This window comes from Pseudomicrostroma glucosiphilum (assembly GCF_003144135.1).
Source record: "Pseudomicrostroma glucosiphilum strain MCA 4718 unplaced genomic scaffold BCV69scaffold_22, whole genome shotgun sequence".
Lineage (NCBI taxonomy): Eukaryota > Fungi > Basidiomycota > Exobasidiomycetes > Microstromatales > Microstromataceae > Microstroma > Microstroma glucosiphilum.
The window spans coordinates 1-23,867 of NW_020289934.1; the positions used below are offsets into that span (position 1 = coordinate 1).

The window sequence follows — 23,867 nt, forward strand, 5'->3', positions numbered from 1 at the left end:
ACCTCTGTCAAATGGTGGGGTGCAGTCGCTGGTGCTACCGCCTGCTAGCGCTGCTCTTCTCGCTTCTCAGGAGCTAGAATAGCCCTGACAGCATTCTTGAGCTCGGCTTCCACACTCTTGTTGAGCAGGATGATGGGTCGCGGAGGGGGACTAGCGCTGCTAGCGCGAGCACTCGAGAGGGGCAAACGGAGTGTGTCCTGAAGAGAGTCGAAGAGCTTGGAGTCGAATTTCAAGCCGAGATCGATACCGTCATCGGCCGAGATACTATCTTCATCCTGATATTCGTCGTGAATATGATCGTGGTCTCGAGTATGGGCTTCGATGTCGGCCATTGAAGCTGGAATGGGCAGTCCTCGAGCTTGAAAAGGGTAGTAAACAACCGACGGAAAGCGCTCGAGTGGGGAGCTTCCCTCGATCGCGACATGGTGCTCTGGCTCGATAGCGTCAGAGTAAGTCTCGAAGACCATCCATGGAGGAGGGGTCATAGACTCGGGTGTGATGCGTTCATAGCGAGAGGTGACAGTCGTGTCAGGTCGGCTGTACACCGGCGGGACAGGCTTTCGTCGAGAGAGATCCATATTGAGACGAAGATTGGGGTGTACGGTTGAGCACGGCTGGTCTTGCGTGGGAAGAGACGGATAGAGTGGCTGGTCTGGCGTGGGAAGAGGTGGATAGAGTGGTTGGTCTTGCGTGGGCAGAGGCGGATAGAGTGGCTCGCCTACTTCGACTTCCGGAGCGGGCGTGAATTTGTAGGTTGGACATGATACCGTGGTGTCTTGTCGACGGGGTGGAGGAGGGGAGTGCATGGTGCCGAGGATCTGATGTGAGGTGATGTGGGGGGCGAAATGAGATACAGAAGATACGAGAGGACCTCTCCTGCCTATGCCTTCCCCGCGCGATCTCAGGTACGCTCCGGAGCAATAGGCCCATGCTCGCGAACTTCGTGACCGGACTGAAGGTTGACTTCGCTTTGCTCTCACGCAAACCTTTTCTGCGAGCATTTCGACTGGCGTAGAGGAAGCGAACGCGTCTTGCATCCAGATTGATTTGCAGCGGGCTTGAGACGTTGCAATCGTCGATGGATCAGAGGACAGCAGTTGGAGTGAAGCATGGCAGGATGCCAGCAGGAGATGTTCGTATTGAGCCATAGCTGAGGCGACGAGCGCCGCGGAGTGGATCAGGCGGGTTTTCTCCCTTGCGCTTCAACGATGCGATCGAGCTTTCTTGCTTCTGCTATGCGGAAGCCATTGCGCACTATCTGCTCATTGCCCTTGGAGAGCTCGATCGCTCGTTGATCAATGTGCAAAGCAATTCTCGCTAGGTACAGTGTGCTTGCTTGCCTATCCTCTGGCCATGGAAGGGGGCTCTCCTAAGGGGACCCTTCGCGTGTGCAGACAATTTGTGAAGTTTGATGATGCGAGCCCATTCGGAGGAAGATCGATGACCTTCTTGTTCTATGGTCAGGGCCAGGCATCTTCCTCAGCGACAGCCCATAAGAGTTGCAACGCTCCAGCTTCGTCGGCGGCGCCTTGCGCCCAGCAGTGTCTGGGATTCTCTCTGGACAACGTGCAGCTTGCGGGTGAATCCTAGCGTCGGCGAACTTGAGTTCCTTAGTTGCGTATGCTCGTGTTGCGGACCCACTGCCCTTGTCCTGCAGTGCTGTCGACCAAGGAGAGGGACCGATGAGCGATTTCAGCTAGGACTCCGTCCAGACGGATATGGTCCCCTGTCTGATAGGGCGTACAAGCTCTGCTATGCTGGCATACAGAAGTTTCTCCCGGTCCTCTGCCTCTTTGACCTTGGCATTCAGTCCTGTGGAGATTGTAGAGGCTTGGCTAGATCTGACGTACAGTAGTGATCTTGGCCTCGGCGAAGGCAGCAGCTACAGCTGCGAAAGGAGCACTGCCTGAACAAGTCGAAGGAAGACTGAGAGAGGCTTGCGACTGACTTTGCGGGCTACGCGTTGCATTCTTCTTGTCAAGTGTACGGGCAGGAAGGTCCGAGGAGGTCTAGCCTGACACCCCCCTAGGCTGACGCTAGAGATTGAGCGTCACATGACACAAGCTTGGGCACTGATGCTCACGCGGGCGCGCCGCGCAGCTGTACATGCTTTGATATAAGTGCGACGCTAATTCGGGGCGTCACGCAGGACACTTCGGGCCTCATGTGACATCAGCCGGTTGGGGAGTGGCTTGGCGAGGGTGCTGATGATGCTGAGACAGCGAAATACGTGTTGAACTTTGGAGATCGACGACTCAATGGCCAAAAGAGAAGAAGTTTCGAGCTCGGAACTTCCTGTGCAATCTCGAAGAGGGGGCAAATTCTCAAGAATCGAGGAGACTATATGCGGGTCAGCCCCTTTTCTTCGCCCAATAACGGATTTCCGCCCCTCGCCCACCGCCCCTCGCACGGGAAGCTCTCAAATTCACCTTGTCTCGCTCGGAAGCAGCAACGTCGCTTGCAGAGCCAGAAAACTGGTGCACTCAGACGATGTCAGATGAAGTCGGCCGACCGGCTATGGTCACGCAGCGTCAGGAGGGGAAAAAAATGGGGGTTCAGTAGTCAGCCTCACCGATCAGGCGAGCTCACCCTCAAGCTGCCCGTGGCCAAGTGTGGATGAAGCTGTTCAAAAATTCACGCCCTAGACTGAACAATGGCTCCTCATATATGAACCACCCATTACCTGTCACAACCTTGCACTATCGAGGACCAGTGTGGGGTCCAGAAAGATCAAGGCGGCCCTGTTGGTGGCGCCTGTGCGTGCGCGCCTGAGGTCTCACTTAGGGACCCTCCAAGTCACCCTTTTGGATCTGTTATAACTCTATGGATAACGGCTCTGTGCCGTATCTGAGGGTAGTACTGGAAAGCCCCAAAGCAGACCTTTCAGACAGTGTAAAGATCTCGGTGTGAAGACTGATATTGAGTGTGTAAGAGAGGAGGAGGCTAGGCCACTCCTTTAAGGATCATATGTAGGAATCAGGCACAGGAGCAGAGGAACTAGAAACTTCCACCAGGCGCATGCGCGCCTGGCGCCACGGTGGAACCACTGACAGGCCCGGCCCTTTGACGCAGCGCTTCGGCGTCTTTTCCGATTGAGAGCCCCGTTCCGATCCGAGCTCCGCTCGCATGCATCTCGCAGCCTCGCTTCCGAGACCGACGCACAGGGACCAAGCCCCTCTCCACAATACGCTCGCTTGTCATCCTCGCCATGCCTATCCTTACCGAGCCCCTGATTGCCCAGCTGGTGCACTTTATCTTGAGCAAACAGATACCTTCGAGTCTATAGTGGAGGAGTGATGTTGCCACTTCTGGTGCCTCGCAAACGCCTAAGTCATCACACCCAAGCGGCCTGTGATGTTGCATTCCTCCCTAGGCTGCAGCAAACCTCGCACGCTTTTCAGCGGCGAGGCCGCTCATGACGTCGTGCTCGGGCACAGTGACAAGGGTCGAGAATTCGATCGTTACCGGATCCTGGCGAAGCACTCATTGGCTGATCGAGGAAGCCGCAGAGTCCTCGGCCCGCATCACAGCTTGCGGCCACACTCCTGTGCTGAATGTAGTCGTATGAATTGGTAAGGAGCGAGAGCAAAGGTACAGGCGACGGGAGGAGATGAGGTGAAGAGATGAGCGCTCGGAGCCGAGCGCTCAGCACAACTCCATTTGCTGTGACGGTCGGCATGCACTGCGATCCTCGGTGATCAATGGACGGACGACTTGCTGAGCGCTCCGGAGAGGCATGGCCATCCGTTCATCCGAGTCATATTTGCTCTCGCGAGCACATTCCCATGACCTCAAGGGTCGTGCGACTTGGTACCTGGTACCTGAATCGCCTTCAGTCCGATGGGAATGTGACGAAAGTAACCTGCTGAGGTGCTATGCGCAGCGGCGTACTCCTCCCCTCTTCTGCCTATAAAAGCGAGCTAACAAGCAAGGCTTTTCCCACCGTCGCTCCTCACCCATCACTCTGCTCAGCCTCAATCACTCATCTCCCCTCCACTTCACCCAAACTCAACAATCGCTTCACATACCGTATCAGTAAGTCAGAGTCCGCTTCAACATGACCACATCCAAAGTGGGAGCTCAGTCATCGACAAGCTTGATATCCCTCCTGCCTCCTGCCAGTCAACATAATGCTCCTACTCTATTGGCCTGGGCATCACAGTATCACAAACAGTGGGCATCGGCCTCAGCTCTGAGAGTGCAGATGGGCGCGGAGGGAGCGCTTCGCCCCTCGAAGCATACAGTACACCGACATGGCCGAACGCGATCGAGCTGCTCGAGCTTTGTCAAGGCGTGTGCGTCACACCGCTCGCGGGAGACATTGAGCGGATGCCTTGCGGCGATCAAACCTCCTACGACACTCGATCTTGAGATGGATCAAGCATCGTCCGATCCTCTCTATGCCGGACGTGAGCATATGATGTTATACAGCTCGCAGACGATTGTCCAGCTGTCTGACTCTCGCTCATTGCTTGGGTACGAGGCTGGGTGTAGATGACTGGACGTGCCAAGAGCTGCGCTGCGTTCAATACTCCGTTGACCAAGTGCAACGCAAATGATCAAAGTGAGTGCTCAGCAAGGGTAAGGTACTGATGCGCGCTGCGACGGCGACACTGACCCATCACTGATGTTCTCCCTCGCAGGGCCGAATTACGGGCATGACATCTTCAAAGCTGTCTAGGCAGCCATGGCGAAGCAGCACAACGGATACCTGGCTGCCCGTACCGACCGACTATTGGTCCTGAATGCCATGCCACAAGATGAGCGACTGGAAGGCATTCTGTAAAAGGCTAGGAAGTTCCCTGACATCTTTGGAGAAAGGACCCATCCTTGGCAAGAAGAAGGGCAGAGCTGCTGAGAACACCAACAGCGGCGACGTCGACTGAACTCAGGCTCGCGAACATACACCTACTCCGTCGTCCAATCTCCCGCACCTCTTGCTCCCTTTCGCCTTCTGGCATACATTCTGGGCTCACACAGACCTGCCAGTGCCGTCAAAGAGAGCAGCAACACCGGGCTTGCTTCTTCTCTGCTCGCATCCACTCATCAGGAACAACAAAGGCGGCGAAGATGCATGGAGACACAATGAGCAGACGACAGATGGTGTCAGAGTCTTGCGAAGCAGTGAGTATTTTGAGACCGTCACATCTATGCCGTCTGCCTCTGACGAGTCGTTGACAGCTCTTGCCCCTGCTCAGAAAGCTACAGTAAAGAATCGATGCTCAATTGATCAAAGGCTTACCTCTGCTTCGAAGGCGACTAGTGCTGAGGATTAGCAGCTTGGTGTACAGGTCACTTCTCGGCAATCTGCAAAAGCAGCGCAAAGAGACCTCGTTAATCTGCGACAGACGGAGCGAGCGACTTCAAGACGTTTGGTAGCAATCAACGACGTGGAAGGGTCGTCTCTGGGTCACGGAGACGACACAGGCTGACCGAGTCCACATTGTGCCGCATGCTGAGCGGGTCCACATTGTACCTCACGCCGAGAATGGCTGCTCACGACCGGCAGGCCTCCCACGTACAATCCGAAGGACTAGTGAATCGGGTACTCTACCAACTACCCAACAACCGCTGCCTCTAGCACCAGTGCAGGCAGGACCTTGCGCAGTCCAATCAATCGCGATTCCACACCAAAGATACCGGCGCCTCTCAAGATCGCAGCAGCAACGCTCCCAGAGGACTCCTTCGTCGACCTGATGGACAGATATGAACGCGTACGGTACCATTTCGAGGCTAGCACTTCTGCCGATCAGGACAGGATCGCGCTGCCCGGGAGATCACCACCAAGCTCTTGGCTGTCATCTCATACCCACGTCCACGTCAGTTCTACCTCGCATGGGATCCGTGTCAATCCTATCCCCATGCTTGAGGAGCCTCAACACCAGCACATCCTGGACGAGTGACCGTATCACTCCAGGAGCAGAAGACTCCCAGTCGTCACGCCGCTGACGCTCCACCCACGAAGAGGCACAAAAACAGTAAGCTCTAACAAGGGGGCGTAGGCTACAGCACGGCATAAGTACGATGATATTCCCGGTTTCGAGGGAAACACCGATTCCACACCCTGAATCTATCTCACAGGAGCTTGTGGCACATCCGACCAGGCTCAAACTCTCTGCCGTCATTAAGGCCTTTGAGAGGACCCGGATTGCCCGATCGCTGGGCTCTATTGTCAGGAATGCTTGGCCCCTTCGAACTGACGCAGTGCTATCTTGGCCACGCTGTCAACGTCGCATACATCTCGCCACGCTCTGTCCCCGCATGATCATGCTTGTGCTGCCTGCTTCACACGTAGTGCACGATGCAATGTCAATCGACAGGGTAAGTGGATAAAAAAAGCTCACTGTCATGTCAACTGCCAGGTGCATCTTGACTGACCCGACGTCCTTTGCCATGCACCGAACCGCAATCACTCTCTATCTATCACACTGTGCCGGCCCAGGATCGAGCAGTGCTAGTGACCCTAGAGACCGTGCTCTCAAGCGATCGCATCGAAGATCCATGGACGCCACCTTCCCCATCTCAAGGACGTCCATAAGTTCAAGCAATGGCAGCAATGTCGAAGCTGCCAGACGTGCGGCGCTCACCAGCACCAGATACGGCTCTGGTACGTCATCCAGCCAGTCACGGCTGCTCCCAAGCATACGATACTCGCAACACCGCCGATCAAGCTGAGATCATCAAAGTATCATGCTTCTGGTCTTTCCAGGAACACTCGGCACAGCTGTCTGGTCACTGAAGCACGTCGGAGTCCAAGAACGGCAGATTGGCCACCACTCACTCACTCACGCTCTCCATACAGTGCCAGGCTACACCGACCATGTCATGCAAGAGCTCTACAAGGCCCTAGAGCAAGAGGCGAAAGATAACAACGGTGGCCAGTGGATTGCAATCCAGACCGATCATTGCAAGTGGTGTAAGGCCACTTTGAAGGAAGGCTGGAGAGCATTCTTCGCAAAGTACAACTTGGAGCTGCCGGACTCTTATCGGATTGGGCCTCAAGGAGAGCTGCTGGTCACTCTCCAGCGTACAGATTCCCAAGGCCAGCCTACCCCGACCAAACGCAAGAGGCAGACCCCCGCCACCACCACCACCACCCCTGCAGGACCATCAGTCCTGCAGGAGATCGACACGGAGCTCCTGGATCGAATCGTTGGCCCAATGCCTACAAAACTCCTTTCACGACGCCCAGGAGGAGGGTGTCAGCCCAAAATTAAGCCACTACGCCGCAGCGTCAACAGCAACAAGCACCCGTCAACCAGAACGAGGACGACAATTCCGATGAAACCAGCTCCCAGCAAGACAGAGACAGACAAGAGCAGCGAAGAAGCCCGGCCTTTGAACGAAGATCAGGCCAGTATGACTCTTTCGAGGCTTCTGCTCGTCAGAGACAGCAAGAGAAGAATGACATGAGACGGGCTCGACATGAGCTTCATGTACAGCAGGTTGAACTGCAAAGCAAGTACTGAACAGGCCAGTAGCCACCACTGGCTCCCTGCAGACTACACTCCAGCGGACCAGGCAACACCTGCAGCTGAGCGCACAAAGGAAATAAGGCTCGACGTCAACAATGTGGGTCTTTAGCCCCCTGATGCCATAGGGCAGGAGCGGAGTCGGCGCAGCTGCGACCTCAAGGGGTGAGCGGAGCTGCCATTCAAGCGGCCGCAACAAAGGCTCCTCACCGCTCCAAGGCACTGAACCTCGTGCCACGGAGAGGATGAACGATACTGCAGTACTGGCCGACAGACCGATGCGAGCAACTGTTGCATCGCGCTATTGCACTGCAGTGCAAGGCGGCAAGAGCGTCGTACGCAGAGCTACTCTTACGACACTGACAGGATGCACTGTACCTCGCCGGCGCTCAGCCAAAGAGCACCTCCGCAGCAGCTAGCTCATCGTCGCCGACGACCTCATCTCGGACCACGGCTGTTTGGCTGGCCTGTCTATTTGCCTGTCCCTTTCCCATCTTGCGACAGCAAAGTACAGTAGCTTAGCACTTCGCGGTCAGCTTCGCCCGTCTATCTGAACACGCCGCTTCATATTAGATCACATGGCATAAGACGCAAGACGCAAGACGCAGGACACGTGTGGTACTGCTAGTTGGATTGCAATGCAATGCGTTCTTGCCTCAAACCCGCCAGCCTATGCTGTACTGTACTGTATGATCTGTTGCTCAGCACGCCTCGCACCTTACAAGTTCACATGTCACTGTACGTACCGTTCTGATAATATCATCGCCATCGCCATCGCTTACATACCGTGAGACAAGATCGGACGCAGCAGTGTTCCTCCTCAGTTGACCTCCACACCTCCTCGCTGGCCCGCAAGACAGCGCAGCCCTACCCTACCGTACGGTATCTCCCCCCTCCCTCCTCTCTCCGACCCCATCCGCACTGCTACTCCTTGCTCCTCTCTTGCATCGTACTGTCCCGTACAAACAGCAGACCAAGTCAGCAATGAGACCCATCCTTCTCGGTCCTTTCCCCGCTCCTCGCTCGTCTTGTCTTGTATGTCATGTCTCATGTCTGCAGCGCAGCGTGTGCATGAAGCTCAGTGTGAGCGGGAGCGTGAGCATGAGCGCGGCCTGATGATGGGGGTTGGTTGTGCGAGAAAGGCCAGCACTGCACTGTACAGTGGTCAGCGAAAGTGGGATACGGAGACTTGTCCGTCGGTCGGTCGGTAGGAAGGGCGAGAGTGGACCGGGTGGTCGCCAGAAAGAGAGACCGAGTAACTAAGGGAGGGAGGCAGACTATATCTGGGGTGGTCCTTGTGGAGAGGGTCGATCGGTACTGCATTTTGATCTTCCTCGTCTTGACGAAACGAGTTGAGGGCCAGACTCTGCCTCGGCGGTCAAGCTGAGACAGGGTACAGTGCGGGTCAATTCTTTCTCAGTGAATCGCTGCGGCCGAGGAGTCTCCGTTGTCAGCCATCACCCTAAGACGTGCTCGAAGCATAGCACATCATACTCATCAATATTTCAAATCGAGCACTGGGACCTCCTGTCTCCCACTCCGAAGCAGCTTCCCTTTCTCTCAGAAGGCTCTCCCTTCAGTATAAACATACTCGACCCTTTCTCCCTCTTCCTCTCTCTCTTCCTTTTCCTCCTCTTCTTCTTCGTCTTCTTCTTCCTGAATCCCCAGTGGTACTCCAAGCTGCTGCTGTTCCTTTTGTTGCAGTGGAGGACATTCTTGGGCGTCGCCGCGCAAAAAGGGACAGTGGTCTTACTCTTCCCAGTCGCAGGCGATGCATTGGCAGTGGCATAGCGTGCAGCTCGTCTTGCTCTGAGGTTGAGCGTGAGCCTGAGCGTGGGTTGGTGTGGCGATGGAGGATTGCCAGATGGGAGAGGGTATCTTCAAGCATGGGAGCTCGCTAGGTGGGTAGGTGGAGCTTTTGAGAGTGATGAGATCGTCCAGGTGCTTATCGAGGGACGAGTCCTCATCCAGCCAGTGAGCAGAAGGGTACTCCCTACGGCAGCAGCCCCTGTGGAACATCGTTGGAGAGGAGTTTGTTGATGTCAAGGCGGCAAAAGCTGCGCCTAGACGACAATGTAAGCTCTGCAGTTGTTCGTTGGCCTCTTCTTGATCTTGAGCTAGCAGGTCCTCGGATTCGACGCATTGGGAGAAGTACGTCAGAGAGACGTAAGGGTGGATCGTCTCCGTGTCCTCTGTGGGAGCGAGTAGACCCGGTTCTTCATTAGCCCAGGGATGTCTTCGCTTCGGAGCTGCAACTGCGCTGCTCCTATCGTCCTGTCTCTGTCCATCTGTGAGAGTCGCGAGAGGGCGAATGGAACTTCCAGTCTCAGACTGAAAGTGAGCAGGAGCCGCTGGAGGAGAGGTGAGAGCGCGTCCTCGTTTGAGCCAGTTGCTGGTGATGACTTCTTTGAAGAGGCTGATAGGCTTCGAGGCTGAGGCTGAGCGCTCTCGGAGTCGGTGAGGAGGTTTCAGGCGAGCGGGGAGCGAAGGGAGGAGGGGTCAAAGAAGGAACACGTGTGAGGGTCAGTACATGGCTAATTGGTCGCTGCCGCGATTGCCTTACGACTCACCTCTGGGCTCAGGGAATGATGATGACGCCATCATGGACGGGTGAGAAGCTCGTCATGAGCTGAGGTGATTGATGACAGGAGTACGAATGTAGTCAATATGAGACCTGGTCTTGATGGGAGTGGTGGTCCGTGGATCTCCAGGATGAGATGGTGAACGCTCGTAGATGCTTCTACGTCGCGTTCAGGGCAGCGTCTCGACCACGCCGGAAGGGTATGGGGGTGCAACCGGAGGCGTGTGCGGCCAGGGCCGGGTGAATCACCATGACTTGGTCAGTGGATGGGAGTGCGTAGCTTGTTGAGCCTAATACGAGAGAAGAATCATGGTATCCATGGACAGAAGAGGTAGACAGCAAGTGCAAAAAATCTCTCCGCGTCGATTCCGGCGCTGATTACGGCTGGATATGATTTGATGGCGGGAGTGGGCGAAGCGCACACGTGCATCGCTGCGCCCAGCCCGAAGCAGCCGACGATGTGTTCTGCGCATAGACGTGGGCTTCTGATGAAGCATCTCTTCCACTCCATACTGTAGCAGGCGCCGAGGTACAGTCGATATCCTGTACAGAGTGCTGGAGCGTAGGCCACGCCTCTGTGGCACGTGACGAGATAGGTGCGTGCCATTGAGCTCGGCGAGTCAGCAGGCGCACCTGTGCCCATGGCACGCAGCCCCGCCAAGCGACTTTCGGGCGCGCCGTGATTCCTTCGAATGAAGGCGGGTATCTATCGTATGCCTTTCGTATGCTCCGCCGGGATCATGGTGTGCGCGGTGCTCTCCACGTAAGGGCAGTGGATTTAGCGTAGCACTCACTCAGTTCTTGCAACTCTGACCCTAACCTCGCAACACCAATCAAGCCCTTTCACCCCCAGAACCAACTACACCCTCTCTTGCCTGCCGCGGCCGCTTCGCTCGTCCGCCAGCTTCGGTTCATCGAAAGCATCCGCAATAGATGGTTAGTGAAAGGCAGGGACCCAGCTACTGCCATCCCGTTGTCGGCTACACAGCCATATAGGATGGCCCCAGCTGTCCCTGGTTTCTCCACAACGGCTTCGCTGCCGCCAGAGCCACAAGCAAGTGTATCTTCTACAAGCTATCACCACGCCTGCAGAACCTCAATCCTGTACACGCCTATGCTGAAGATGTCGCTCCCATCGTCAGCCGAAAACAGAGTGCGTACATGCAGGAAAACATGGTACAGACACACGTTCGAACATTGGGACCAAGTGCCTGCGTCGTTTGCGGAGAAGATGTATCGAAGGCCAGGCGTCTTCAGGTATGGAATTTGACAGGCAGTCTCCTGCAGCAGCTTCGAGGCTGTCCCGCCTGGCAGACCAGACGGAGGAGCCATCCGAGATGACCGATGATGATGAGGCACCCGCTGAGCCTGAGAGTCACACCTCGTCTACAATCTCCTTGTCCGAAGAGCCTCTCATCTGCTCGGCACCACGCGGACGTCTCCGGCACAAAGATCTTGCATCTCGAAAAAGCAGATCCTCAGGCGTCTCTCGCCTCGAGCTCATCCTCGCGCTGCTCTGAAGTTGAGGCATCACTGAGGTCTCCTGCTACAAGCGTCAGCTCTACGCACCCATCAGCACCACTCACTTCGCCAAGTGTCTCTCTGTCCCCCTCTCCGCGACCAGCAGCGGAACTCGTGGCTACGAACCCTGCTGCCACTGCAACAAGACTAGCTGCGTGTCCTGCTGGGACTGCACAGTCATCGACGCCAATGTCGTCAAGTGCAACATCAGCCGCCACGGCTTCAGCGGCCCTGGCCCAGACCACGAAGGTCTTAAGCAATGTAGGTCAGCAGAGAGCCACTGCAGTGTTGCCGGCTATTCATCAGGTCGAACAAGTAGCTTTGGCTCTGGCGAGAAGGAAGAAGAGCGTGCACAATTAGCAAGCCCTCTTGTCGAGCCGATGACGCTCGCCATGCAAAGAGACGCCGGGTCCCGCATGTAGAGCACAGGGCTGAATAGCACGGTTGCATTGAGCAGAAGTGCATCAGGAATACGGCAGAGTGCCGAGAGAGTTCAAGTCTGTTCAACGCTCTGCAGCACGTTGCATGGCATCCTACAACGATTTGGAAAGGCTTGGTGCCACGCCAGGCTCCATTTGCTCCATATTCTGGAAAAGCCGACGGCGAGCCAATAATCTGGTGGTCGCTCGGTAGCGCAGGCGATTGGCCTCTGGCTGGTCTAACAGTCACTTCTGGCTCATCTGACAGAGTCATCTGCTGCAGCATGGGGCGATATCGACTGCAAGCTTCCTGCCTCGCTCTTACGTGCTGACGCTGACTCACGCTGTGCGTAGACACTGAGAGATGTGGCACCAAGTGAGCAAAGCCATGAGCGCACGCTCGGTGCCTACTGCATCAGCAGCCAGCGGACACCAGTCGAGGTCCAGCCTCAGTCTGTTTCAGAACAGGCAAGGGTAGCGCATTGTGCCTCGATCTGAAGCTCGATACCACTCAAGGCCCAGCAGCTCAATGCTCAGTTTCCGGAAGACTGCGCTGCGCATGCAAGGCGATGCTGGCGCTTCTGCAAGAATACGCCTGGACGTACGGCGGCCCTTTGCTTCGCAACGCAGAAACCAGTGGCAAGCAAGACACCAGCTTCATGCGCAGACAGCCTTCTCTCCCAAGCCAGGTGTGGCTGGACTCGGGGTCGATTTTGCGGGCACCAGGCGGTCGTACCTCCTCGTCTTTGACCTCACGTCTACCAAGTCAAGGGTGAGAAAGGCGCAATCAAACAACAGCATTTGCACTCGTGCCCTGACTCGCACATGCACAAGACGAATTGGGATTTGGATCTAGGAGAAGCACACGAGCAGGAGCAAGAATGAGCCGCCATCCGGAAAGCGGCGCTGATTCCGTATCGATTGGTGTGCGTGTATGCTCGATGAGCTGCTTATATGAGGCCGGAATGGAGTCTAGCGATGACGTGAGCGGGCTACGATCCGGCCCTTTCGTGCTTGTCTGCTTCAAGTACTCGTTCACACGCACATTCTCACAAGCAGATTATCAACAGGCCTGCCTTCACTTTGTTCCGTTCAGCCATGAAGAGGCCCGGCTCTGTCTCGAGCTCGACGTGCGTCTCGCTCAGTGTACTAGAGCACAATACATGCGACTTCACATGACTTGATCTGGAATGAAACGATGTGGCAGGACAGGAGGCTACCACGCGACCTCCATTGACCTTGAATCTCAGCCTCATCGCCACCCCTCTCTTCCGTTCTGAGTCGCTCACAGCTCATCCTGTCGTCTTGCACCTCCGGCATCCGAGCCCCAAATGTGACGTGACGCGACGTGCGGCTGTGTCTACTCCAGCCTCGCTGGGCTTTGTCTGTTGAGGCCTGCAGGGCACCTGCTGCTTGAGGTTCGGCTCAGCTGACCTTAGCAATGTACAGACATCGAAGTCGAACTGAAAGGTCCAGGTTGGAGGATGACAGCAGCGGCAGTGAGACGGACGAGGAGCTCTGCCCTTGCTTCCTTGCTAGCGCTTCTTTGTCACTGGGTTCGTTGGTGTAGCAACGACCAGTGCCAACGTAGGTCTGTGTGAAAGAGGATCCGGACGCTGCGTTGTCGGGTGCGTGAGTGTCGCGTCTGAACCTTCCTCGTGGGCGAGCTGGAGATGGTGTTGCCATCCCATCTCCCTTCCTCTTCGCCGTAGATTCAGTGTGAGGCTGAGAGTCAGTCCTAGTGTCAGCTCATCGGTCTACTTGGACGCTTAGCCCAGCGAATACATGCATCCGCCACGGGCATGAGCTCTCGATACGAGGCCGAGTCCGCGTCCGCGTCCGAATCCATGCTCATGCCCCTGGCCTGGATTCAGAGCCTCGAGTCCGGGTCAGAGCGCAAGTGTTCGCCATTGTGTCTGCATCTCACCCTCATTGTGGACGCCTCATTGTCCTTGCTCTCCCCTTCGCTGCCTTTCCCACCTTCTCGCTTGTGGAATCGCTTCTTCTTGGCCAAAGCAATATTGAGAGTGCAGACTGTGAGGAGGAGAGGACAACAAGGTCGAGCTCTCTTGTCTTGTCTTGAGCTTTGCGGCTCGTTGAGTCCATGTGCGGTCTTGTATGACCGTAAAGTCATCTCTCGAGACGGCATCCTTTCGTTCTCGTTGGCCTTGCAAGGTATTGCGGGACTAGCGGTCAGCATGCGGAGATGCGGCACACTAACCTGCTACTCGCCAGTGCCGCACGTCTCGCATATTATGGTAGTGGCGGACCGAGGAGGACAGGTGGTGCTGTGGTCCTCTGTTCCAAATTGCGCGAACGTTCATGCTTGTGGCCGTCTCGGTGCTGATACTAAAGTGGTGAGGGTATCGTAAGTGCCTCGTGGCTCGTAGTCTTGCGATTTCCAGCACTCGTAGAAGAACAACACTGAGTTCTGGGGATATGCTCCGGTCTTCTCCAGTGGCAGCGGCAGTGCCAATGTGGAAGCCAGGACTGGGCAGACGATGTTCTGCGAGCCCTTATCCGTATTTGAGCTTCAGCCTGACCCAAAGCAGCAGGCTCATCTGTGCACTGCAATGGAAGAGGTAGTCATGAGTCCTGCTGGACAGGTGCGGCTTGCTGTTGAGCCCTACAAGATCCTAGAGCGGTCAGCTATCCATATCGCTAGCGTGACGGGTGTCCCTGCGTGAATGAGTGCGCTTTGGAAGAGCGGGATATCCCAGCGAAGGGGACACAGAGAGACAGAACGGGCCGTCTGCCATGTGAGGAAAGGCCGTCCATTGCAGATAGACGATGGAGGAGAGGGCAAGGCCAGTCTTCTCCTTCGCAGTGGAAGTGGAAGTGCTCAGATTTGGCCCAGGAGCAGGTAAGGCTCGACGAATCTACCGAGCCTGTCAGCGCTCCCAAAGAAGTCGACGAGGTCGAAGCGGCTGGAAGAGAAGTGCGGGGCTAGTGCCTGCGTCTACGTCTCACTCGTCATAGGACCTGCGACCGCAATAAGCCTCATGCCAGGCGTGGTAGTCTTCTGGTGGTACTTGAGTCGCCTTGACACTTTGATGTCACGGCCGGCCGTTTGAGTGGTGGACTTGGCAAGGCAGCATGTGCGGGAGATGCGAGAGCAGAAGCTCAGGATGCGAGCCATCACTTCTCAAGGCTCCGGAATGCGAGTGCTGGAGCAAGGCGCATCGTTAGGAAGACAGACATTCGAGACGCCCAGGCTTCGCTGTTCTAGCAGGTGAGGATAGTCGAGTGGACCCGTCAGCCATCTCGAAGGGAAGCGAGGTTGCTGCACACCAGCGATGAGGATCACAGTGTAAGTCGATGAGCTCAAAGGCGTGCTTGTCAGGCGTCTTGATAGGTGCAAACATCCATTCTCAGTGCCAGCGGCAGGGCCAATGGCTGCTGGTCAAGACGATGTGATGCGGCTGGGGAAAGGTGGGGAAGCAAGGATACGATGCCGATCATGAGCACCGGTGCAGCAAAGGGAGGCGTGGCTGCTCGTGTGTCAGTGGAGGACCATCGGGAGCGGACTTGGCCGCGTCAGTGGACGCACGCCGCGCGCGACGAGGCAACTTGGCCTGTCGCTGGTCTCCGTTGCAGCTCACTGCACACTGCTTCGTCCACCTTTGCTGCTGCCGAGTCTCAAGAGCGTCGCCTATACCTTGTCAGCAGCTTCTCGGCGGATCAGATCCAGAAGCCACAGAGATGAAGAAGTTCCATTCTACCACGCAGCAGCTCGCGTCGCGCCTGGGTGGAGGAGCACGTGGGCGGAGTCCGGATCGGAAGCAGAACCAAGCCCCTAGTCTATCGGACAGACAGACTCGAGGCGGGGCGGCGAGCGGAAGCTTGCAACACGATCCACTCTTGCTTGCCCGGTCTCGTGTGGCCTGCAATGCGAATGGGGATCTCCTTGCTGACTGTCTGCCCCACAATGTCATCTACCTTCGCCAACGCTACCCTCTGCTTCCGACTCCTCTGGCTCGAATGCAACCTCGCTCGGCTGACTGAGTACGGTTCCCCGCACCCTTGCTCACACGCCTCTTCGGAACAATGAACAATCTTTCCCCAAACCCCTACCGTCGTCTTGTTTCCTCTCTCTCCTAGACTGAACTCGATGGCGGCTTGAGGTGATCAATCTGTACAGCAAAAGAGCCATGAGCAAAGGCAGATGCCTCGCGAGTTGCAGGCGCCAGGCAAGCGGCATGGCGTCTTCTCGGAGCGTCTTTGCCTCAAGCAGGACATCTACGCGCCTCTGCCGTCCTCCTGACTCTGCCTCACGACTTTCTGCCCCTGAGCTGACTCACTGAAGACATCGAAGCCGACCTAATGCTCTTGCGAGAGCCGCCCATACTCATCATTTCCCACCCTACCCTGATACCCCAGCGGCAACAGCATCCTCATTCGGCCTCACCTCTGCCACCGTCCAAGCCGGCTTGATCGGAGCAGGTGAGGCGACCTCTACCTCTCCGCTTCCTCAGTATAGGTCTGTGTCCAGGTCTCTTCCACCCTCTCAGAACACACCTTCTGCAGACCGAGCGCACTCCATCTGCTGCTTAGAGCTTTTCACTCGCGAAGCAACCCTGGCAGAATGGACGTCAAGCTAGGACCTACGCTACTGTACCAAGACGCCAACACAAGCTGTCAGTGGGACTGCTCAGGTCTCACGGCCCTTGCGGCGGGCGGCAGGAGGGGGAAGAGCTCTTGGTCGGTGGCCACATCCTCCCCCGGGCGACTGCCTCATCAACTACCGCTAGCAGTTGCTGCTCCAGACCGGACGATGGTCAGTGAGGATGGCTACACTTTGTCGGTTCTCTGTACTTCGTACGGATGCCCTCTACGGTTCGCCTCTGCTAGCTGTGACTGTACGCTTCTGGTGAGAGAGAGTGATTCCGATGGTCGTATCGTCATCGTCATCATCATCAAGCACCTGTCTGACATCAGCCGTGACCTACAGCGCTCAGTCTTGAGCCTCCGGCGGGATCTTGCGCGGTATCGGAGTCTTAGGAACGGGATGACCCATCCCGGAGCCAAGCAGACCAACGCGAGGTGAGAGACAGCGCGAGGTGAGAGACAATACTCGTTGAGAGCGGTCGTGAGCAATTGCTATCCTTCACCAGGCACGCTGAACTGCTCAGAAGTAGCGAGAAATTTCGGCAAGGTGCGCTCTCTTCTGGCCATTCACCGAGGGCTAATATCATTTCCGAGGATAGAGCAACAAATGACGCTGCAACGGTCATGACCCTCTGATCAGCGAAATCTCTCTCGGCTGCACAAGTCCGCCCTTGCTAGCGTCAAATCTGGACCCGAGCAACGTTGCCTGTAAGCTCTACGACAGAGCGGCTCCTTCGGCCGTGCTTTGTCTGTGGCCTCAGAGTCTGGACCGCTCACGCTCGTTGCAATCGCATGGACATGAAGCACAGCTCATAGGATGCGAGCCGCCACATCAAAGAGCAGACCGCACCCTGTGCAGGCAGCAGGCGGGGTCCAGCCGAGAAGCTCCGATATGGGGCGAGCGCAACCTTAGCCGCTCAACATCATCCGCATGCTTTGACCACTGCAGATTTTGACCCTGGTCGAAGCATTACTCTGGGCTCATGGGCGCGAGGGACCAAACTCGCTGCATCTTTCGAGGCGGCGCAGGAAGAATGCTCGTACGCCTCCCGACCCCGCCCTTCTCTTCTTCGTGAACAGCGTTACCGCCACTGCCATGCGACGACCTCTCCATTCTTCGTCTCAGATTTGGAGAGCGTGAAAGCGCCGAACAGCCAAATCTTCATACAGGCATCCGAGATCGAGCTTATTGTGTCCCCTGATCCACTGCATTGATGGACAGAACACTCCATTCTCCACCTTAGTGCAAAGCTCAGCCTCAACACGCGAGCCAGTCTCGTCGATCCTCAGACCTACAGACGCCCCTCCCACGTACTGCTCCGCTCCGGCCAGTCCTGCAAGTAGTGCACCCCTCTTTCGTGGATGGTCTCCCAGCCTGTCTACACCACCACAGGCCCTGGCAGCTGTATCTCGATCGAGGGAGGCTCACTTCTACAACAGTTTCCGTCCGTCTCCTTCCCGACCCTACAATGGCGCGATGGCCGAGATGGAAGCCCTGACGCACCATTACGACCAGGACCTTGACGACAAGCTCTGACAGTACCCAGACGCTCCTGTCGTAGAGACGAAGTCGAACTCGCCGTTGATGTAGACCTGCAAGACTTCGACTCACTACAGAATGTGCTTGGCTCTGGAGCATCTTTGACTCGCGCGAGTAGTTTCAGGCCTGCCCTACCGCCTTCCCGAACCGAGTTGAGAGACGTGGTGATGGCTATATTGAAGCTGACGAAGGGATCCAGGGATCTTGACACTCTCCACGCTACCTCATACTTCTGTCGCCTACGCAGCGCAGACCCAGCTCTTGAGCACTGAGTCCTAGCTTCAGCTAAGAGAAAACAGTACTCTGCCTTGCATCCGGCTTGCTGCTCAGCTGTCAGTGGGCGCTTTCCGGTGGACGACCTTCCGTTGTTCCGGAAAGACTCCAGCTGGGCTAGTCTTCGGGAAAGGACCCCGCATCTGCACAGAAGATGACGAGCTCCAACGATCTCTGCTCACGCGTCAGAAGACGGAGGTCGTGAGCCAAGGGAAGTGCCAGCGGGCCTACGCTGAGCGGCAGAGCTGCATTATCGAAAGCAGCATACTCCACTGAGACCACCGTATCTTGCCTTCCGAGCCTCCTACAGTATGGTACCATCGTCAGCCTTGCCAGTGCTGCTCTGCTGTCCCGGAAGCGTGCCTCTATAGAGTTCCTTGAGCCAGGTCATCGTCTGCCTCGCTCTTCCCACAGGGTGAAGTATCACCTTTGTATTCAGCACATCCACAGAGTGTACAAACACTGAGCCGAAAGCTGATCAGCGCTGCCATCAATGCGTTGGTCCCGCAGAATACCTCTGATCTCGGGTGTCGCTTCCAGGTCAACGCTGCCAGTGGCACTGATACTGCGCTGTACTATACAAGCTGACCTTCGCTCCGACTGATGCTGAAATATGTCAATGTACATTTGACCCATCTGTGCCTATGCCTTTGCAAGTTAGAACACGCTGCCGTGCAATGTACAGTGGACAACCGCGACGTACAGTATGCCGCCCCTCGCATATTTGAAGCGAATCGACTCTTCTTCTCTTTGCTTTGTCAGTCTTGTCTCCTTTTGAACACATTTTCGACCAATGCACGTCATATTGGCAGTCAAGCCTGAAAGCTTGCCAGACGGTGATGTTTTGCGCCATCTGCCAGCTGCAATCTGACTGCGATAAATAGTGTCTGATCTTGAGTAGAAAACGGTGTGGCTCAGAACCCAGATGGCCCAGAGATAGACTGCCGCAATGTCAGTCAGGCGAAACAAATTTGCGGAACGAGAATGCTTGCCACTTCGCTCTTTGTTGCACCAAAACACTTAGGCCTTTGACGATCGCGAAAATAAAACCAAGCTGAGGCCCGATTAGTAATGTTCAGTACAGAAACAACTGCGCAGCATGCCATGGAAGTCAGGACACCGGCAGACGTTGTCACAGAATTGAAGGAATCCTGCAGTTTCTGAAGCGAGCTTCTTGCGGCATTGACACCAGCTTGGGAGGAAAGCTGGCCAGCATTGCAATTGTCAGTCGGTCAAACAAAGCCAACAGCACTGAACTGAACTCCACATCGCAGCTGGAGGAATGAAACTTGCCGAATCGCAGCTGGAGGAATAAAATCTGCCGATACTGTAGTGCATACCTTTGCAGTACAGTAGATGAGTGATATTTGCGCTCTTTCGCGGAAAGTAATACTTTCTCGTCATCCGGTGCTACAGTAGCCGCAAAGATCTCATGTAAATTGCAGCACCCTGCGTAAACATGATACAGTACAGTACTGTGCCGGCTCTACTCCCCTTTGGCATTGACTTCTGTGCAAAAAGGCTTTTCGTTATTTTGTTTGCTCCTGCCTCAGCCGCGCACATTGCTATCTCGAATCCCCAGAATGTTCCCATGTCTCCAGGCTGTTATTAGCCCCTTGTCATTTTCCGGGTCCGCGTAAATCCGAGCAATTGGAATAATGATTTCACCCATTGCTGTGCAAACCAGACCTCTGCCCCACATTGCTCACGAAATCGGCCAGGAATCATTAAATCAGACCTAGTCGCCTTCAAAGTCGGCCTTGAGAGGATTTCCTCTTACAGTAGTAGACGCGTCGGCCGCTTGCTGACCTCAAAGATGCTCGAAAGAACTTCATTTCTCACTGTCCTGACCCTGGGACGCTGCAAATCTCAGCTTTAGAGCGAACAGAAGCTTACGAAGGCAATCTCACTCTTGAACGATTGCACAGGCATTTTCCTGCCCGCAGTTCACGCACAACTAAGCAATGGAGACATTCGTGGTGCGCAGATTGGCTTTCTCGACTACTCATTGATGAGACCATCTATACTCCGCGTTGCTCTCAGTTACAGTACGAAAATTTGCACTCAGCGCGAGTAATGTTTGCACACAATTGCGTAAACTTTGCTTGTGTGCGGAACTCTGCGTCACAATGCCAAAATGAGGCAGTACAATTGCATAATCCAGCAGTACTGACGCCGTCGGCGACTGCCTACCCTCAAAGACGCTCAGAATGATCTTTTCTTACGCCATTCAAATATGGGTACCGTACGCTCTCTGTCGCGCTACAGTATAGCATCTAAATCCTCCTACACTCAAACGAGTGCATCGCGACTTACCAGCACGCATTTTGCTGCCACCAAGCAGAAGCGGCAGGCTTGACACGCAGAATGGCGCTTTTTTCTGACAATTGATACTGTAAGGCGGTCTACAGAGATGAATTTGGCTTCAATCTAGCGACTGCACGCCAATATGGCTGATGCGAGCAGGGAAATCAAGGGACTGCCACCAGAGCGAGTCAGGGCGCAAATTTGATGCTCATTCTTGCTGTGACTCCCGGGAAACAAGTGATTGCCCACCAAGAATGCTTTAAGTCAACAGATGCAGCTGTTTTCGAGTCGGTTGTGCACCCTTTACTATCCAAAGTGGAGAGTCCGCATCAAATTGTCATGGACAACGCTTCAAGAGCGTTCAAATCAAAGATGACATACTGTATCTTGCAGTCGCAAAACTGGTATTGCTACTCCGCTTCGCAGCCCTATGTCCTTTCACCAAGCCAAAAACCCACTCGCAGAGGTTGAATTACGGTGTGTAGGGCGGCGGGAAGATCAATTTGTGGCCTGCCTTGCGTACTGTTTTTCGGCTGGAGTGAACAGAAATACTCCTTTTATCACTCATTATAGCCAAATGCGCGTCGGATTAGCCGCTGCACCAAGATTCTAGCCAGGCCAGAGATACTTTGGCAGCATGCATTTTCAGAAGTAGCCGCATGGCACTGTTCTAGTGTCTGGATCTGGCTAAAGCATGGTTTATTTTCAGGCTCTGATTACCAAAGTGCAAGGCAGACTGCCAGACCTCAAGCCAGCCTGCCCATCTCAACTGCAGCCGGCTAGAATTGAGTGACGAGAGGAATCTCAAGCAATGCCAACATTATCAAGTCAGTGTGCAAGAATTGACGCTCATCATTGCAGTTTCTATTGAGAAGCAGGTCATTGCAACCCAGGAGCGCTTTGACCAGATGCAGCTATTTCCGAGTCTTTCATGAGTCAATTGCTCTCCAAATCAGACAGTTCACACCAGATTGTCATGGACAATGCGTCAATGCGCAAGAATATGGGGAGTATCACCTCCAGCTCGACGCTGTACAGTATCTCTTGAATCAGCACTCTTTTTGCTTTCTGAAGATGACCCGAAGCCTTTCGTCCGAATTTTCACTGATTGTGGCCTGATTTGGCAATGTTGTTGTTTGCCAATGTGAAGTTTGACTGCTTGAAACACCTGGTTAGCAAGATTGAGCTTAGTCTTGTATGCTGAAAGATACAGTATGGGAACATGTGGGGTAAGTTCCGGACGATATCAATGACCTGAGGTGAATTGTGAAGCCTGACATTGTCCAAGATAAGCTTTTCGAGCGTTGTCAAGCAGGAAATGACTCGTCTGGCAGGAAAAGAGTGAAACTGGCTGCAGTTCCGCCGTCCAGCGATACCCTGCAAGCAATGACCACTTCTTGACGCTCACTGCAACCCTGCTTGTCATACAGTATTGCGCCTTTCATTGCTCAATCTGACTTGCGCAGCTCATTCTCAATTTTTGCTCCGCCAAAGTCGCAAGATGTGCGCAGATCCCACCCATTGTTCCTTGGAAAAACAAGTTTTCTTTGCATTCGAGTGTTCAACTCGCTGGAAGCATCATTGCTGAGCTTTTCGGACACGCGTAGGATGAATGCGAGCTGCAGATTCAACCTGACAGCATAGAACTTGGGGACAATAATGACAGCCCATGTTGCACTCTCCTACTTAAGATGCAGTCAAAAATGTCTGCCATGACGGATACTCGTCAATCAGTTCGTTCTCGGAATCTTCATCTGTCGTAGTTGCGAAGCAATCAAATTCGGCCGTGTGCCATCTGATACAGTATGCTCGCTTTGCACATGCGTTTTTTTCAATCCTTGCCTCCCTTCTCTTGGTGCTGGTGCCGCCTTCTCTTTTACAAAGTCCCGAGATGGCACTGACAGTGCCTCTCGGATGTGGCAATTGGGTCGCAATGGCTGCTGCGGGTAGGCTGTCATCAAAGTGTCGACCAATGATATGGGTGCGCTGGTCTGAGCTGCATTGAACGTACTTTCGCTTGCGTGAGACATGCAAAAGAGCTTACGACGCTTCTGGGATGTCTATAGAGCTGAGAGGAGTAGGCAAGTTACATTGACGAAAGTACGGCGATACGGCTGGAGTGAGCAAGGCGTCGTACATTCCGCGCAGTCTCTCCTACTGTGACTCAAAGTGCTCTGAGCAGGAAAGAGAAGTGTTCTGGAAGCATTCAGTGTATGGTACTGCTGCTCACGGCGCACTGTGACAGCGTCTTCAGGTCTGCGTATCATCACTGAGCTAGTCTTGCAGACTCCCGACACAAAGCAGGGACTGGTCAAAGTTCCTCTGTAGTGCTTCTTGCGTCTCCCGCTCTGCGTCAAAGTCACTTGACATGGGATGATCAGGACAGAGCGAGGCAGAGATTGGTTCGCGCGCGGTGTGGAACAATGCAGTCCACTCTAATCTCAAGCAACCTCAACATGGCTTGACCCACTCGTGACTGGGCTACTGTCGTCCAGGTTTCAGGACAAGGAGATTCTCAGTCTCCGCAACAGGCTCTCCTGGCGCAGCGAATGACTGATTGTAGGGGGCATCGGGCGTCGCCATAAGTGGTAGGTACGCCTGAGAAGACCCGTCATTCCTGCCAAGGAGCGGCGGCGAGGACAAGCCCAAGAAGAGTCAAGTTCAAACTACTGTACACGACATGACCGCAAGGGGCTACACAGTGTGGAGTTCTTTTGCGGGCTTCGTCGATTTTTGAGGCTTCGTCGATGTTTGAGGCTTCGTCGATGTTTGAGGCTTCGTCGATGTTTGAGACTTCGTCGACGACCCAGGCTTCTTCAATGACCTGGGCTTGACCGATGACCTGAGCTTGACCGATGGCCTACTTCTCCTTGATGAGCGAAAGTTCGTCGGGCTCCGACTGCCCCTATGGAAGTGTGACCATTGCGAACGACCGTCCGGTAGTCTTCGGAGTTATCCCTTGCGCTGCTCTCAAGTGCGGCTGCCAATTTGTAAACCCTGTGATGATATGCGGGCCCTGAGTACGGCTCCTGACAAATTGTCGCCCCTGTGACAATTCAACGTTCCCTTACAATTTGTCGCCCCTGACTACGGCCCCTGACAATTTGTCGCCCCTGACTACGGCCCCTGACAATTTGTCGCCCCTG

General features: G+C 54.9%; 5 protein-coding genes across 5 annotated transcripts; 3 read left to right on the top strand and 2 right to left on the bottom strand.

Annotated features, from left to right (window-relative positions):
- BCV69DRAFT_128639 (hypothetical protein) lies at window positions 1–1,274 on the bottom strand. Its single transcript, XM_025489208.1, has one exon. It carries the CDS (start codon window positions 1,146–1,148, stop codon window positions 45–47), a length of 1,104 nt encoding a protein of 367 aa, XP_025344841.1. The 5' UTR covers window positions 1,149–1,274; the 3' UTR covers window positions 1–44.
- A 1-nt stretch (window position 1,275) lies between these two features.
- BCV69DRAFT_128638 (hypothetical protein) lies at window positions 1,276–1,991 on the top strand. Its single transcript, XM_025489207.1, has one exon. It carries the CDS (start codon window positions 1,457–1,459, stop codon window positions 1,853–1,855), a length of 399 nt encoding a protein of 132 aa, XP_025344842.1. The 5' UTR covers window positions 1,276–1,456; the 3' UTR covers window positions 1,856–1,991.
- A 1,250-nt stretch (window positions 1,992–3,241) lies between these two features.
- BCV69DRAFT_128760 (hypothetical protein) lies at window positions 3,242–4,990 on the top strand. Its single transcript, XM_025489209.1, has 4 exons — window positions 3,242–3,572; window positions 3,973–4,035; window positions 4,123–4,564; window positions 4,644–4,990. The coding sequence occupies exons 1-3, from the start codon at window positions 3,355–3,357 to the stop codon at window positions 4,496–4,498; spliced, it is 657 nt and encodes a 218-aa protein (XP_025344843.1). The 5' UTR covers window positions 3,242–3,354; the 3' UTR covers window positions 4,499–4,564; window positions 4,644–4,990.
- Window positions 4,991–6,348: 1,358 nt separating this feature from the next.
- On the top strand, window positions 6,349–7,469 carry BCV69DRAFT_301921 (hypothetical protein; the record flags this gene model as incomplete). Its single annotated transcript, XM_025494620.1, has 3 exons — window positions 6,349–6,607; window positions 6,710–7,152; window positions 7,233–7,469. 3 exons carry the CDS (start codon window positions 6,349–6,351, stop codon window positions 7,467–7,469), a joined length of 939 nt encoding a protein of 312 aa, XP_025344844.1.
- A 1,539-nt stretch (window positions 7,470–9,008) lies between these two features.
- Window positions 9,009–10,218, bottom strand: BCV69DRAFT_128983 (hypothetical protein). The gene is made up of 2 exons (XM_025489210.1): window positions 10,043–10,218; window positions 9,009–9,919 (listed from the first exon to the last, which is right to left on the bottom strand). Exons 1-2 carry the CDS (start codon window positions 10,074–10,076, stop codon window positions 9,222–9,224), a joined length of 732 nt encoding a protein of 243 aa, XP_025344845.1. The 5' UTR covers window positions 10,077–10,218; the 3' UTR covers window positions 9,009–9,221.
- Between the last annotated feature and the right edge of the window lie 13,649 nt (window positions 10,219–23,867).

What these genes read in the sequence shown, in the direction of transcription:
- BCV69DRAFT_128983 (XM_025489210.1), bottom strand. Translation starts at nt 10,076, where the DNA reads ATGATGGCGTCATCATCATTCCCTGAGCCCAGAG. An exon ending in ATCATTCCCTGAGCCCAGAG is followed by an intron (nt 9,920 to 10,042) that starts GTGAGTCGTAAG and finishes ACCGACTCCGAG; the next exon opens with AGCGCTCAGCCTCAGCCTCG.
- BCV69DRAFT_128639 (XM_025489208.1), bottom strand. Translation starts at nt 1,148, where the DNA reads ATGGCTCAATACGAACATCTCCTGCTGGCATCCTGCCATGCTTCACTC.
- BCV69DRAFT_128760 (XM_025489209.1), top strand. Translation starts at nt 3,355, where the DNA reads ATGTTGCATTCCTCCCTAGGCTGCAGCAAACCTCGCACGCTTTTCAGC. An exon ending in GAATGTAGTCGTATGAATTG is followed by an intron (nt 3,573 to 3,972) that starts GTAAGGAGCGAG and finishes CACTCTGCTCAG; the next exon opens with CCTCAATCACTCATCTCCCC. An exon ending in TCGCTTCACATACCGTATCA is followed by an intron (nt 4,036 to 4,122) that starts GTAAGTCAGAGT and finishes GCCTCCTGCCAG; the next exon opens with TCAACATAATGCTCCTACTC.
- BCV69DRAFT_128638 (XM_025489207.1), top strand. Translation starts at nt 1,457, where the DNA reads ATGGTCAGGGCCAGGCATCTTCCTCAGCGACAGCCCATAAGAGTTGCA.